The following is a 16,261-nucleotide window of genomic DNA, read 5'->3' on the forward strand; positions in this document are numbered from 1 at the left end:
TCAGTACCAGTATTTTGATCTCCATCCAGCCACGAGACAGAACTGTGTGTCGTCCTCCAGTCAGAGTCAGGATGAAGTTCACACCGGTATCTTATCCACAGACACTTTCCACTTCGTCTCTGCTGCTTTGTGTCTTTGTGCTCCGAGCCTCTTCCACCAGAACCAGAACATTAACCCAAACCTGAACCTGTTAATCTGTGAATTCTCAGCTGCTCACTCCTGCCTGTATTGAACTGTTCTGTCCACTAGATGGCGACCGTGAATAACAAATCTGAACCCCTGTTGGACCTCTTGGATTGGATCTTGGTGCATAATCGATATTGTGTAATTCTGCGACATGTGCTTCACATGTTGATTGATTAAGTTACACAAGCAGAGCGGTTTGTAAAGCTGAGTCAACATGAGGACGATAAGTGAAAGACTGAAGGTTCAAGTCCTTCACCACCGCTTCATGAGCTTTATTGACTCAAAGGACAAATACAGATGAAGTTACACGAGTCTCAGGTGGTTTGTTTCCCTTCAGTGAGTCAGAATCTGTGGTCGTTATTTATTATCGGACTGCTGTACATTCAGGGACGAGTGATCACAATAATTAATACCTGACACTTTTAGGTTGATACTGACTGAAAACAAAGCTTGAGCAGCGTCTCAGTATTCCTGCAACAATCTTTACTTTGTGTTTCCTCCAAAAAAACATTCAGTAATGAGCTGTAAACGTCTCAGAGAGGTGACGGAGACAGGACACCTCTCTGCTCCTCCATCTCTCAGAGCAAATCCACGTATTTATCCTCATCTGCTCCATGTTCTCATCTTCAAAAGCAGTTTTTTAGTATTTCAATTAGGAGAGCTGACGTTCAGTGTGGACCAAGAGCCTGCAGAGACCTGGTTCAATACCGGTCTAGACAACTTAACAACTTCCATATAAATGAGTACAGTGCACAAACAACAATCCTGCAAAGTATGTCACACTGCGAGGAGGGTCTAAGGCCTCGTTTCAGATCTAATCAGGCACTGTGGTGATTAGCGTGCGGTCGTGCTGCAGGACGGGACGACACAACTGGGAACGATCATCGTTAAGTCTGCCTGCAGAGCGCCTGGTTTCAGGCGTGGGAGCCTTTCTCCATCCACAACAAGTTTGCAGAGTATTTTCCCCTTCAGCAACTCAAACTAAAACAATCTAGACGTATAAATTACACTGCAGGTAAGAGGAGACGTTTAGATTCTGGATTTTGGGGTGAACTGACCCTTTATAAGTGATTTGTGAAAGTTAATTACCCTTCAAGCAGATGTGAGTGTCTCCTCCTGACAGATGCTTGTTTACTCCGCTAACATGTCCACACACACACACACACACACACACACACACACAGCTCACCTGCGCTGACAGTGACCGCCTCCACAAACTGTTCCCTCCAGGAGTGCGTGCCGATCACCAGCGCCAGGTTGGTCTTCTTAATGAGCTTGTCGACGGTGCTCTGCCAATCAGAAGCACACAACACACTTCATTAGTGGCCAATCAGAGCACAGAGGACAGGTAGACGGAGTCGCCCAGGTGTGACGGAGCTCGTGAGCCACCGTCAGCCTGGTTTCATGTGGAGGAATCTGCCGCTTCATTGTTTTTATTTTCTTGAGTTAAAAATGAGAAAATGCAAAGAAAGACGTGAAACTTTTCAGGTGTGCAGCTGTGCACCAATAATGTCGTCAGAAATGGGTCAATAGGTGAAGATGTTGATGGATGTTGTGCAGGTGTTTAGGAGGTGTTTCATGATATTCACGATAACGATATTTATAATTTATCGTTAATTTGTCCGGCCATTATAACCGTGTAGTGAATATCTGATATTGTCGCCGCCTGAGTCGAGCTGTTTACTCCAAAACTGGAGAAATCTGTAGTTTTGTTAAAGTATCGGTGCGTTTTAATTGATCACCTGTCGATATAACTCACGGGAGAGAGTCAGAGCGTCTGTGAATGAGGATCCTAAAACCTTTTCTGCAGGTAGATCACAATATTTTCACACCTACACGCTACAGAAATGATTGTAATCGACACAGAACGGTAACTTCATTGTGGCGTCTCAGCGAATCAAACTAAACAAGTCACCTTCGCAGAGGAAGCATTACAGGTGCAGAAACTACGGCAACTCGCTGGGAACAAACAGAAACCTCAACATTTTCCCTGCAGGAGGAAATCGATCCTGTTGTTCTGCTGCCTCGTCTTCTTCTCTTGTCTTTGTGTCGTCACCTGCTTCACGTTCACCTGGGACAGTTAATGATGTATACGTGTCAGACTCTTTGTGTTCGGCACACCGTGAACTATATTGTGATTATGGAAGAGAATCAGGCAGCTGCCAAACAACACAATAGATTTAATAATAGATAAAGCTCTCCATGTAAATATCCTCCTGCTACACCTGCTCTCTGCAGCCCGCCTCATCTTCTGCTTTATTTGCAGAGGATTTGATTTCCCATCCGACGAGAAGCCTGAGATCATGTCAGCGCGATAAAGCTCCGCTCGTACCGGAGCTGTGTTCAGTCGAGACGACAGAAAGCATAAAAACGTGTTTGTCTTCAGCTGCACGGAAGGAAAAACTTACTACTTTTATTCTTGTTTCACTGTGATTTCAGCAGGTTTAACAAAACTGTCAACAGGCACTTTTTTTTTTGCTTCAGCTTCTCGTTCTGGAGTCAAAACTGTGCCTCATTGTGTTTTGGTTGCACAACGGCAGACGCGCTGCCGTTGTGCAACCAAAACACAACGAGGCACAGTTTAGTAACCTGGAGGGAGTTCAAACTCTACGATGTCTATTTTACAGGCTGATTCCAAGATCTTTAGAGACGCAATACGTTAAATTTGACTCGATTTATCCCCCAAAATTAACAAATATAAGATTGATTTGTCTGTAAGTTGTTGGACCTGCACTCAGGGCCTCCAGTATTTCTAACAGCTCCGGGTGGAACAGCTGGAATAATTGTGGAAATTCTGCAAATGCAAAAGAAGAAGAACCGACTGATGGAGGAGGCGAAGAAGAACGGACGGGCGTTCACTCGATGGAGAGCGCTCTGCTGACGAGTCAAAGTCTGTTCCCCCGTTTGAAATGTGTTTCCTCGCAGCTCTGAGACTTTCAGAAACAAAACCTGACGAATTATTAATACGATGTTTAACTCCAGGTGGGGATTGTTGAGGTTGACGTGATGTTTCGGCACTAAAAGTGACACCACAGGCGTCGTTATTCACTGTGTGTTGGAGTGGAGTTAATGATTTCTGGGCTTTTAAAACTTGTGACTCTCGCTGCTTTAATTACATACCTGCGTGCTGACGATAAGAACAGATTCAATCATTCATGCTGCGTCGGGGTGTAAATCACTGCTTCTCCCAACACTGCATATGATCTAGTGCACAGGAAGTCGACCACACGTGAGGGAACTGAAACACTTCCTCAATTAGGAATCTATTATTTTAGTTTTCTTAAGAGTAACTCGACTGATGGCAGTGCAGCTTCCTTCTTTAGTGAACTGAGATATTCGAGTCTTAATATTTGGAGTGGCAGGCGATGAGTACCGGCAGATACACAGTTCAAATATTTGGCTGTTCTCGCCGTCCGCTTCCTCTCGCTTTGCTCTTCACGCACAGATGGAACCGGGCCCGAGGTGCAGATGTGCAGCAGCTCATGTCCGCCATGACAGTTTGTATTTCTACTCACCTCGAGCTCGCTGCCGTTTGGAGGGCAACTCGTGTGTTTTCAATAATTCAAAACCCATATTAGACCGGCCCGCTGAGAGGGTTCTGACCCCGGTTCACTATGTGAGAAAGTGGATTATATAACACAGAACAGAAATGCATCCAACTATCAAGCGTCCACAATCCTGTTCTGGTTTTTGGGCTTCGGGGGAGAAATGTTCCGGATCCCTCGGACGGGTTTGGAGTTTCTCACTGTGCACATGAAAGTCTGACATTCAGGATGTTGTTCCCTCAGCTCTGCTACTCTGCTGCTCCAGAAGATGATAGATTTATCTCTGCCAGTTTCATTTTGTATTATTTTCAGCTGCAATAAAATGATCTGGTTAAGTAATAAACCTTGAGATGGTGCGATAGCGTCAATAAATCATCAGTCTGACTCATCGGATGGAGGCTGTTGGTAAAAAGCCCGCCGTCGACTATTTCTGTCATTAATTTATAAAAACCGAGATGCCAAATGTAAAAAGATGATGAGAGTTATGAGAATTGTTCGTTCTCCGTGTTTACTTCCTGGTTGTGAGACAAACAGATTTTTAAATAGCTTTTTCCGGGCTTGAGGAAAGTTTAACAAATATTAAACTCACAGTGAATCAAAAATTCATAATGGAGTAATAATTTAAGTTGTTTGCAGTTTGAGGTTTTTCTCACAGTTTTCCAGAGGTCTCAGGAAAATGTTCTTTGGGCTGAAGAGGCTGCGAGTGGTAACGAGACAAAGCTGGAAGAAGCAAAGCTGAGCAGCATCGCCGCATCCAGATCTGAGTAAGTTAAAGGGATATTCCGGTGTAAGTTTACTCCATGGTCTAAATCACCGTGAAACTGTGTTAGACTCCCTCTCCAGAGATCAAGTTAGCAGACCGCTAATTTACGGAGTTTTATCAACCTCAGAAACGACCGCACGACAACAATACACTGCAGTAAATGGATCCAAATATAAACCGCCACCAAAAAGCCACAAATAATGCTCAGAACAGCACCAAACTTCAGCAACAGTACAAATAGGGTCTCAGCACATAGTCCGGGGCATCTAACCTCCGCTAGCTTAGCTGGATTTCTATTGGAAGCTAAAACAGATTTACAACTCTCCTCCATCAGCTTCCGGGTGACGGGAAGTCCCAATGCGACGATTACCGAGTGCGGTTAGAAATGCTCAATTCCGTTCTTTTCCCTGTCTGCTCTTGATAATAACTGTTATAAACTGGCAGGTAAGACACATATGAACTTTGATTGCTTTTCCATGGAGTCATAATCATACATTTTCATCCATGAGCCGCGGAACTCTACTGCACTCGGTAATCGACTCGTCGGGACTTCCCGTCAACAGGAAGCTGCTGCAGAAGAGTGGTAAATTTAGTCAGCTTTTCAGTAGAAATCCAGCTAAGCTAGCGGAGGTTAGATGCCCCGGACTATGTGCTGAGACCCTATTTGTACTGTCGCTGAAGTTTGGTGCTGTTCTGAGCATTATTTGTGGCTTTTTGGTGGCGGTTTATATTTGGATCCATTTACTGCAGTGTATTGTTGGTCTGCTAACTTGATCTCTCGAGAGGGAGTCTAACACAGTTTCACGGTGATTTAGACCATGGATTAAATTTACACCGGAATATCCCTTTAACATCCTCCTTCCTCCTGCTGTCTGCATGTTTCTGCTGTAATGGTGGTCTGACGGTCAGAGAAGGGAGCTTGTGAAAGGCTGCTGCTTCAAATCGAGTGACATGATGAACAGAAATGATCACAGGTGAGGAATGATTGATTCACGATACGTTTCCTCTCTGACTCTCTCACTAAAGCGACAGGTGACTAAATGAAACGCGCCGTTACCTTCAGAAAAATGATGGTTTTCTCTGTGATGGGAACATTTGTGATAATGTAGCACGACTCAACAAAATATATCAGAAACTTCTAGTAGTTTCTTTTATATGTTCTATCTTTTAATTCTGCTTTTTCCCACCTTTACCACCGTAAGTCATCAACACAAAGAGTGGAGGCTGTTCTTCCAGAGGAACTCTCAAAAGGAAATGAAATAAACGAGTTGCGCACCTTGAACTCATACGACTCCTCGATGACCACCTCCAGCCGGCTGTGCTCTCCCAGGATGGGCTTCCCCATCTCAGCTATCCTCCGAGCCTCCTCCTCCTCAGAGCTCATCTCCGCCCCCTCTGTGAGGAGAAGGGAGGGAGGAAGAAGGAGAGAGAGGAGGGAGAAGGAGAGAGGGGGAGGGAGGGAGAAGTGAAGGAAACAGTGAGGACACCAGCAGCGAGTGTGGAGAGAATCTAAAATGTCACAGATATTTCCAGTTCTACCTCCGTCAGTAATAGATCATGAGTCAGCATTTTATTTCGAGCAGCGCTTCATCACCTGTGTGCATCAACGCATCAGTGTGTGTGTGTGTGTGTGTGTGTGTGTGTGTGTGTGTGTTCTCACACAGCGTGGGAGAGGGACATGAGAAGGTGACAGATGGACGATGTGTGTGTGTGTGTGTGTGTGTGTTTGGAAGCAGAAAAACAACACAGCGACAGAAAGATTAGAGCGGTGGATCTTCAGAGACGAACGAGGGAGGAAAGTTTCTCCCAAACTGTCAGCGCTCGCTGGGTTTCGCTGCTGAACTGAGGCAGAATAATTCTGCTGCAGGTGAACGTACGACGATGAGGATGATGAGCTGCGACGTAAACAAGCTGAGGCCTTAAAGAGTGAGAAGACAGCAGGGAGGCGAGTCTGTTGTTAGCAGGAGCATTACGACGATTTACTCTGCCATGAAAAGAGCGCTTTGGGGATTATATTACACAATTAACCAATCATAAAAAAGATAATTGTCATCATTATTTCCAAGAGCCAAAGGTAACGCCTGCATACGACTGGGAAATAGAGTAACGAGAGGAAGAAGAGCTGGTTGTGTTGAGTCTGAAACCAAAGTCAGATTTATTATTCTTATTTATACTAACTTACTAATGTAGTGAAGTAACGTCATGTTCAATATAACCTGGATAATGTAGGTACAGAAGTAACACAGGAGCTGGAGCTCCAAAACATGCTGTTCATTCTTCTTCTTCTTCTTCTTCTTCTTCTTCTTCGTGGCTTCATATAACTGGCTTAAATGTATACATATATCTGTAAACGCTGCGTGTCACGGCTTCTTCTTCTTCTGTCTGTAAGAGACAGACGTGGTGAGGAAACCAACACTTCTCTCAAAGCTTCTCCTCGCGCCCCTCTTGATAATATCGATCCACTTGTGAGTCTTTTCCTTCCCGAGCGTTCAGTCAGTGTTTGAGAGAAAACAACCAGCAGTTCACAATAAGAAGGAGTTAACAATGAGAGTGCTTCATGTCAGCTGTGAGTGTCCTTCTGCTCTGGAGTGAGAGAGGAGGAGGAGGACACCGAGACAAAAAGCCGTGAACACAGAAACAAACATCTTGCAGGACGAGCTCCCGCTGCGACCGCCGAGTGACTTCAGGTTGTTGTGTGTCATCGAGAGCTTTTAAAAGACTTCATCGGACAAAAACATGTGATGGATGAAGTCTTCCTCTGCGCGGTGAGAGAACACTTCTGAAAACAAATTAACTATTAAAAAACCCTCTTGGATTCGCTTGAAAATGCTTCATCACAAAGAGGAAAACTCAACATCTCTTTCACTCAAACACGGTTTAAATGCAGGACTTTTACTCTTCCTGCAGTGGAATTTCTTTCACCACTAGATATCTCTGACCTGCGCACACATGGACGATCAATAATTCAGTCTTCTTTTTGGCACTGAGGCAAAGATGAAGCATCCTGGCAGACTTCCCTCGGATACGGCACTCAGCTGTTGCTGTTTGAACAGTTTTTCTTTTGTACATTCAGATTATTCACAAGCTCAGAGGACACAGAGGACGAGGTTCAGTGCTCACTTCAGTCTTCCTCATCGCATCCTCGTATCATAAAACGACAGACGTGCCAGTCCTTCATCCTACAATCACAGTTTGCTCAGATTCAGCCACCAAATCTACTTTATGTTTATAGAAACATTCTGGTTTGTGTCAGAATGCGTTTGTTGTTTAACGACTCAACCATCCATCACATCCTCCTCCTCTACTTTGCCTGACTTCCTCCTCTGCTGCTGCAATAATGACGACCACCACTAGAGGTCGCTGGCCAACAAGAGGCGTAAATATGGGACGCAATAATCCGCTTTCACACCTAAATGGTGTTTTTTCTGATGAGGACAGGCTGGTTTTCTTCTGCTCGCTTTTAAATCTGCAGGATGGTAAAAATGTCGCACTGCTCGTATTCTGACAGATGTTACAGATGTGATGATCAATCATCAACATCTGGAGAGCAGCATGTGTGGGTCAGAACCACGGTGCTTCATTATAGAGCTGTTTGTCACATTAACTTGAATTGCAGCCTCTGTGATTTGGATATTGCACTTGGCTTTATTGGAGGTTCAGTGTTCAACCAATCCGGTCCCATCTGCTCTCTGTTCGCCTCCTGCACACAAGCCTCCGATAACATAACGTCAAACTATACGACGATCTATAATGATGAAGCACAGCCATCGCAGACTCCATGTGGTCGACTTACAGGCCCTGAACACGGTGATATACCTGCATCAGCACGCGGCGGCGAGCCCCGAGTGGAGCGCCAGCTCATTTGTAAGCATTTTATCTCCAAACGATTGTGTTGTGCCGCGCAGAGACTCACAGAGGCCGGTTCTGCTGTGATCCAAATGTAAACAGACAAACCACCCATCACCCCACCGAGCAGGGCTGAAACAGATGCCAGAACCGCGAGCCAGGTCATTACAGCCGGCTGCACAGTCGACACAGTCCAGAACAGAAACAACCCGAGCGGCTGCAGGAGGAAGAAACTGTGGCGTCTGTTCCAATCTGTTCACAAAATAGCTTGAAATGACAAAAACTGACATAACTTCCGAGTTTTGGGTTTTAAGATCCATTTAAATGATATAATCAGTGATTTTAAATCTCATTGGCTACATGATGCGTCACTCATCCGGATGGTGGCGTGTAAGTGGCTCAGGAGAGAGGGGGCGGGACCAGGAGTCGGTGTCCTGTCTATCAAAGCCCTCATTGGCTGTTTCAGGCCACAGGGAGGACATAGAAGCTCCTAACTGGTCAAATAAGGCGTCAATCAAAAGGTCAGAGGTCGGCAGACATCCTGTTTACCTCCGTCATGCAGCTTATTGGTGTTGTGCTGACAAATAGTGGAGTTTATAGAGTGATTAAAGCATAAAATAGCATCCTCGACTGCAGTTGATCTGTAATTTGTCGTGATTTGTACAGTTAATAATGTGTTTAGGACTCAATAGTTTACTTTTATGGATCTAGTGGACATGTGGGAATAAGAGAAGACAGCTTTTGTTGGATTTTGACGCACACTTAGTCACCTGGAATCGTCATCACTAAGTTGTCCGAGGTTGGTACATGCTCGTTTGTCTGCTAGTTGGTTTTATTGTTCCTTGATTGTTCTTTTTCATGAATAGAATCAATAAGAGACTTCGACTCTACGCTCAGATTGAGTCATTAGTTTTGTATTGTTTGGTGAACTAGCTGACAGCAGGATTTTACATTATCTTCTGTCAGTGATGAAAATAATCATTAGGATCTCCAGCTTCACACAGAAGGAATGATCAGACTCACCTTGGCTGAGCAGCAGAGCTGTGAAGGAGAACAGAGGAGGAGTTCAGTATAGATCACAATATATATATAATATATAATAATAATAGCACAATGATGCAATCAAAGGCTCGATCTAATAATACATCAAACTTCACTCTGCGTTCAGATGAAACTCACACAGTCGTTTTAAAGAAGCTTCACTGTACGACTCTTTGTTCGCTCGCTCCACAAACAAACATTCATCGCTCTGTTGTTTATTCTATTAACAAAAAATCTCCCTCGATCTGACGTCCGGCGCGAGGCAGCGACGACAGCAGAGTTTCTGTTAACAACACACTGCAGCAGCCGGCTGACAGTCGGAGAAAATCTTCTGAAAATCTAAATGAATCCTCGTCTCTCCCTGCGGACCTCAAAGTCAAGAGGAAGCGACTCCTCGTGTTGTTGTTGTTGTTGTCGAGACAGGTAATAGATGACTCGATGGGTCCCTCAGTGTGTGTGTAGCTGTGTGTAGTTGTGTGTGTGTGTCTGATAGAAATTTGGAGCTGTATTGATCCCTGTGGGTAAAGTGGGTCACTGACGCAGCTAACAACTAAAGACACAGAGCTCAGAAACAGAAACAGAAACAGAACAGTGCAGCAGTCTGGATTACTGGAGTTTAAGTAACCACGTAAAAACCTGCTGTTAATATCGTCTCACAGCTACAACCGTCACGTGGTAACGACAACAAAAACATCGAACACTTCCGGCTGGGTGTCATTAGAAATTCTTCAGAGACAGGTGCTGACACCAGAACAGTTCATATGGTTATCTGACTGAGTTACGATAACGATGTGAGCGTTCGCTATGATGAACGACAGCGTTCTGTGTCTGCTGCACAGGAAGAAGGATATTGATGGCCTGTTTTTGTTTGTTGCTCAGAGAAACTAATAAAGAGAAAACCCACCGCAGGAAGTGATTTTAATGAAATCAATACACAGACTGTCGATACTCACCTGAGATTCCTCTCTTCAGCCAGCGAGGCTCCTCCAGCACGATGTAGAAGTTCTCATGCTTTTCATATTCCTCATCATCGATTATCCTCACCTGGAACGTCTGACTGCAACCACACACACACACACACACACACACACACACACACACACACACACACAGAAAAAGAAAGAGAGAGAATTTTGAAAAACTGAGCAATATTTTCGAGATTATATCCGCAAAAAAACACACTCCATCAACATCCATACAGTCACACACACACACACACACACACACACACACACACACAGGCACACACAGATATACACACACACACTGACATTGACACACACACAAATGAGGGAAAGCATTTCATCAATAAGTAACGTATCGCCTTCACCGCAGTTCACCCTATATATCGATGTGCAGATCCTGCAAACCTCAAGGCCCGTGAACACACACACACACACACACACACACACACACACACACACACACACACACTGTAAATCAGAGCACGAGGAAGTGCGAGGTTACAGGATCAATAAGTCAAGAGCGAAGAGGAAAGTAAAGAAGTCGAGGATCAGAAAGTAAAAGATCCAGACAGGAACAATCTGGAGGAAGGAGACGATAACTACGCGGTTCTGTTGGACCGACTGCCACTGAAGCTGGAGTTGCATCTCACCTCTCCCGCCCCAGAACCACAGAATCCAAAATGGCTGCATCGCACTTCAACAGCCGTGAAAGCTGAACAATTTACCGTCGTGGCTCAAGTTTGTGGTTTTGTTATTTCCTGTTTTATTTTGAAGTTGCATCCTCTTTCCTTCCTCCGTCCCTCCCTGATGAGGACCCATGTCTCCGTTTCCACGCGGTCCATCGAGTGTTTCTGGCCTTTCGTTCCCGATTCCTCACTTTCGCCTTTTGGTTTGTAGTTTGATTTCATTCTTGTTCTTGGATTTCTTGAGTTTTGCAATCTGCCTCTTGCTTCTTCTTGTTAGATGTATCAAAGCTGCCTGTGTGTCCTGTGTTAAACCACGACATACCTCTTTATATAATCTTTAAAGAGAATGAGACAAAACAAGAAATATACTGATGATATAAACTGTGTGACCAAGATCTTCCAAAGAAAACAGTCTCAGAAACTTTCCACAGGAAAAGTTGGAGTAAAACCACAAAAGAAGAAGAAAATGAGCCACAAAAAGAGAAGAAAAAAACGAAAGTGGCTCTTGTGCCGCATGACGTCGGCCATTTGCGAGGTCTGAAGAACGATGGCTCGGTATTAGAGGAGAGGAAGTGATAATGATGATGATGTTAGTGTCTCCGAGGACCGCCGGACTGAATGTCACTATGGAAACCAACTCAGCGAGGACAATCAGACACGGAGGGGGAGAAAGAGAAGAGGAAAGATGAACAGAAAGGTAATAAAGGAGTGAAGTGGAGGACTAAAGATAAAAGCAGGATACTGACGGGAAGAACAAGGGAGGTAAAAATGATGTATGAAGCAGACGGAAGGTCAAGAAGAAAAGACGAAGCAGAGAAGAGCTGAAGGGCGGTGAAGTAAAGAACTGACTGACAGACAGTAAAAAATAAAAAGAAAGAGGACGGAAAAGAGGGAGATCGACAGAAATGATCGATGGTCTGTCCGTTGCAGAGCAATGTGGCGTGAAAATGACAGAAATGACGGGTGGAGACGAGCAGAGGAGATAAAACTGCAGGAACAGTTTGACTTAATCAGGCACTTCAGTATTTATATGTGTTGTATTTATCCAGTTTATAAAATCCCAGGATCTCTAGAAAACATTAGCGTTAGCTCGCGTTGGCCGGCGACTCAACAGGGACTACAAACCGTCTCCGTTGCCAGGTCGTTACTAATGAACACAGTTTTATGTTTTCTCCGTATGTCAGGTTTTCATCGGCCCCGAATAGAAAACGTGATGAAATTACAGACTTGAAAACAACAGAACTGCTACCAACAACGAGTCATCATTAATTGTTATTAATTAAAGGGATATTCCGGTGTAAGTTTAATCCATGGTCTAAATCACCGTGAAACTGTGTTAGACTCCCTCTCGAGAGATCAAGTTAGCAGACCGCTAATTTACGGAGTTTTATCAACCTCAGAAACGACTGCACGACAACAATACACTGCAGTAAATGGATCCAAATATAAACCGCCACCAAAAAGCCACAAATAATGCTCAGAACAGCACCAAACTTCAGCAACAGTACAAATAGGGTCTCAGCACATAGTCCGGGGCATCTAACCTCCGCTAGCTTAGCTGGATTTCTACTGAAAAGCTGACTAAATTTACCACTCTTCTGCAGCAGCTTCCTGTTGACGGGAAGTCCCGACGAGTCGATTACCGAGTGCAGTAGAGTTCCGCGGCTCATGGATGAAAATGTATGATTATGACTCCATGGAAAAGCAATCAAAGTTCATATGTGTCTTACCTGCCAGTTTATAACAGTTATTATCGAGAGCGGACAGGGAAAAGAACGGAATTGAGCATTTCTAACCGCACTCGGTAATCGTCGCGTCGGGACTTCCCCGACCCAGGAAGCTGATGGCAGGAGAGTTGAAATTTAGTTTAGCTTCACAATAGAAATCCAGCTAAGCTAGCGGAGGTTAGATGCCCCGGACTATGTGCTGAGACCCTATTTGTACTGTTGCTGAAGTTTGGTGCTGTTCTGAGCATTATTTGTGGCTTTTTGGTGGCGGTTTATATTTGGATCCATTTACTGCAGTGTATTGTTGTCGTGCAGTCGTTTCTGAGGTTGATAAAACTCCGTAAATTAGCGGTCTGCTAACTTGATCTCTCGAGAGGGAGTCTAACACAGTTTCACGGTGATTTAGACCATGGATTAAACTTACACCGTAATATCCCGTTAACTGTTAACATAAAATCTAAAATTGAGGCTGTTGTTCCTTTTCTCTCCTGCAGGTGGCGCACGATGACAAACTGGACATGAACCACATCGTCTCGACATCTGCAGCCAACAAACATGTTAGTTACTTTACAAGTTTGTGACATTTTGAGTAAGTTACTTTACAAAATGTAATCCATATTAATCCAACAGAGAGCGTCGAGTTGTGTCACTGATTTCAGTATTTTTGTGTTACTTTGACCTTCGGCTGCACCATACGGTCAGAAAGTGATATTGTGATTGTGATAAAATTCATGATTACTATGGATGATCACATTAATCATTTAAAAACTAATAAAATACGTTGATGTGACATTTCTCCTCGTCTCCGCCAAACAAACAGGTTTTATTACATCTGGATGACGAGCTTTGTGACACATTGACCTTTAGAAAATAATAACAGTTATTTGGATATTGCACTTAGTCACACTGCGATGTCGAGCACTTTTTCTTTCCTCTCAGCCTGATTATGATGAATCCAGTTTCCAAGCAAAAGCAAGATGGAGGCAGTTTGGAGCCAAACACCACCAGCAGCCAGAGCTCCAGAGACAGACTGACGGAGACAGATGTGAGCCAACAGGTCGGCTCCCAGCAGAGAGATTTACTGTGATTCAACATGAAGTGTTGTGGTCAAACTGAGGGAGCGTCCTCCCAGACTAACACACAGAGTTAAAGCACTCAGACTGGAACTGCAGTCGCAGCTTTATTTTCGATCTGGAAGCTTGTCAGAGCATCATCTGTGATCGAGTCCCTGGATGTTGGACAGACGGGGCAGAGAAGGCAGAAACAGGAAGCTCGTGGCTGTAAATGAGGTGAAAAAGACGTCAGCGTTGTTAATCCAGCAGCAGAAACGTTCCAGGTGTTTCTGACTGGACGTCATTCACCAATGGAAGAACAAGAACTGTCTTAAAGGGATATTCCGGTGTAAATTTAATCCATGGTCTAAATCACCGTGAAACTGTGTTAGACTCCCTCTCGAGAGATCAAGTTAGCAAACCGCTAATTTACGGAGTTTTATCAACCTCAGAAACGACCGCACGACAACAATACACTGCAGTAAATGGATCCAAATATAAACCGCCACCAAAAAGCCACAAATAATGCTCAGAACAGCACCAAACTTCAGCAACAGTACAAATAGGGTCTCAGCACATAGTCCGGGGCATCTAACCTCCGCTAGCTTAGCTGGATTTCTACTGAAAAGCTGACTAAATTTACCACTCTTCTGCAGCAGCTTCCTGTTGACGGGAAGTCCCGATGAGTCGATTACCGAGTGCAGTAGAGTTCCGCGGCTCATGGATGAAAATGTGTGATTGTGACTCCATGGAAAAGCAATCAAAGTTCATATGTGTCTTACCTGCCAGTTTATAACAGTTATTATCGAGAGCGGACAGGGAAAAGAACGGAATTGAGCATTTCTAAGCGCACTCGGTAATCGTCGCGTCGGGACTTCCCCGACCCGGAAGCTGATGGAGGAGAGTTGAAATCTGTTTTTAGCTTCACAATAGAAATCCAGCTAAGCTAGCGGAGGTTAGATGCCCCGGACTATGTGCTGAGACCCTATTTGTACTGTTGCTGAAGTTTGGTTCTGTTCTGAGCATTATTTGTGGCTTTTTGGTGGCGGTTTATATTTGGATCCATAATTTGCTTCACTAAACTTGAACTAATAAACAATCAACTACACAAAATTGCTTCTTCCTGTCGACCAACAACCAGTTTAAGAATGAAAACTCTCCTTTGATCGATTAACGTCTCAGTCAACTGAAACCAAACGACATCCTGCGTGTTTTACCTCCAGGATTAAACAAATGAATAAAAGACGTGTGTTTATATTTCAGGAGTCAGTAACACGTTTCCTCTCCTTCCTCTTTAACTCAGTTTATTTACTTCAGCACATTTTCTGCTACTTTATTCTTCCACTCGACTTCATTTTGGAGCCAAATATTGCAGTCTAGTTACTTTGCAGATTAAATTCTGCATCAGAGCGAAAGCAGTTAATTTCTAAATTATTCTATTTTATCAGAAGTTGGATAAAAAGCTGATTATGAGAATCTGAAAAAAAATGCTGTATATTGAACATGATAATTGATATCTTCTACAATATAAACATTAGAGCCTGACTATCGGCCCATCACAGATATATCTGTGTATACGTTGTTTTTTATGATGCAGTAAAATATGCCTGGGGTCATTTTAATCATGAAGTTGATGGTTATTGTTAAACTGGAAAATATTCAGCCTCCATGATTCATCTGTGTCACAAAATGTTCCTTTATTGGACGATATATCGAAAAAATCAACATCAAATTCTTTCAAAAGGCCCAAAAAATTGCATACCGGGTCGATAAATATATGTATAATTTACTTTGAGTTGTACTTTTGATACTGAAGTTGATTTAGTATCAGATACTTTAAGACCTTTACTTTGTATGAGTGACTTTCACTTCTGCTAAAGTATATTTTAGCATGATATCTTTGCTTTGACTCAAGTATGACTTTTTACATCCCTGCTCATGTTACCAAATATGATTGTTTTACGTTGAATATGACCCGACGTCCCTCCACTTTCTCACCTTCTGTTGACTTTGTGCTGCTGATCAGTTCAGACAGCAGGAACATGATAGCGATGAATCTGATCTGTTGTAGGTGTCGGACTATTCAGAGCAGAAGCCAAGATACGAGTGTACAGTCACGCTGCTTAAATATTTAATATAAGACTAAAGTGCCAACAGAGAATCATCAGCAGGTCACATTATCACAAATATGATCTTCAGTTCAAGTTTGACTCTGTGGTTTTATCCACAGAACGTCCTGACAGACGCTCAGTAAGGAAAAGAGGATCTAACAGAGGCGTCTGTCCTCTCTGCAGCTGGAAGCTCATCACATTCACACTCAACACACTGCCAAGAGAAACAAGGTCACAAACAAACAAGAGACAAACAAACAAGAGACAAACAAACTCTCCCTCTGCACACAAACTGAGAGAGGACTCAACACGAGCACGCTTGGCCTCCCCTAAACTCAG

General features: G+C 43.7%; 1 protein-coding gene and 1 long non-coding RNA gene across 2 annotated transcripts in view; one reads left to right on the forward strand and one right to left on the reverse strand.

Moving 5' to 3' along the window:
- Positions 1-16,261, reverse strand: part of slc8a2b (solute carrier family 8 member 2b) — a 104,734-nt gene that overhangs the window by 7,112 nt on the left and 81,361 nt on the right. Inside the window, exons 11-14 of the mRNA XM_030391644.1 lie at positions 10,335-10,438; positions 9,364-9,381; positions 5,771-5,889; positions 1,376-1,475 (exon numbers count right to left, since the gene is read on the reverse strand). Coding sequence (XP_030247504.1) covers positions 1,376-1,475; positions 5,771-5,889; positions 9,364-9,381; positions 10,335-10,438 — 341 coding nt within the window. The remainder of the gene's footprint in view (positions 1-1,375; positions 1,476-5,770; positions 5,890-9,363; positions 9,382-10,334; positions 10,439-16,261) is intronic.
- Positions 8,917-13,790, forward strand: LOC115565957 (uncharacterized). Its single transcript, XR_003980927.1, has 3 exons — positions 8,917-9,139; positions 13,254-13,316; positions 13,699-13,790. It is a non-coding gene; the product is annotated as an uncharacterized LOC115565957 (long non-coding RNA).

This window comes from Sparus aurata, chromosome 2 (assembly GCF_900880675.1).
Source record: "Sparus aurata chromosome 2, fSpaAur1.1, whole genome shotgun sequence".
Lineage (NCBI taxonomy): Eukaryota > Metazoa > Chordata > Actinopteri > Spariformes > Sparidae > Sparus > Sparus aurata.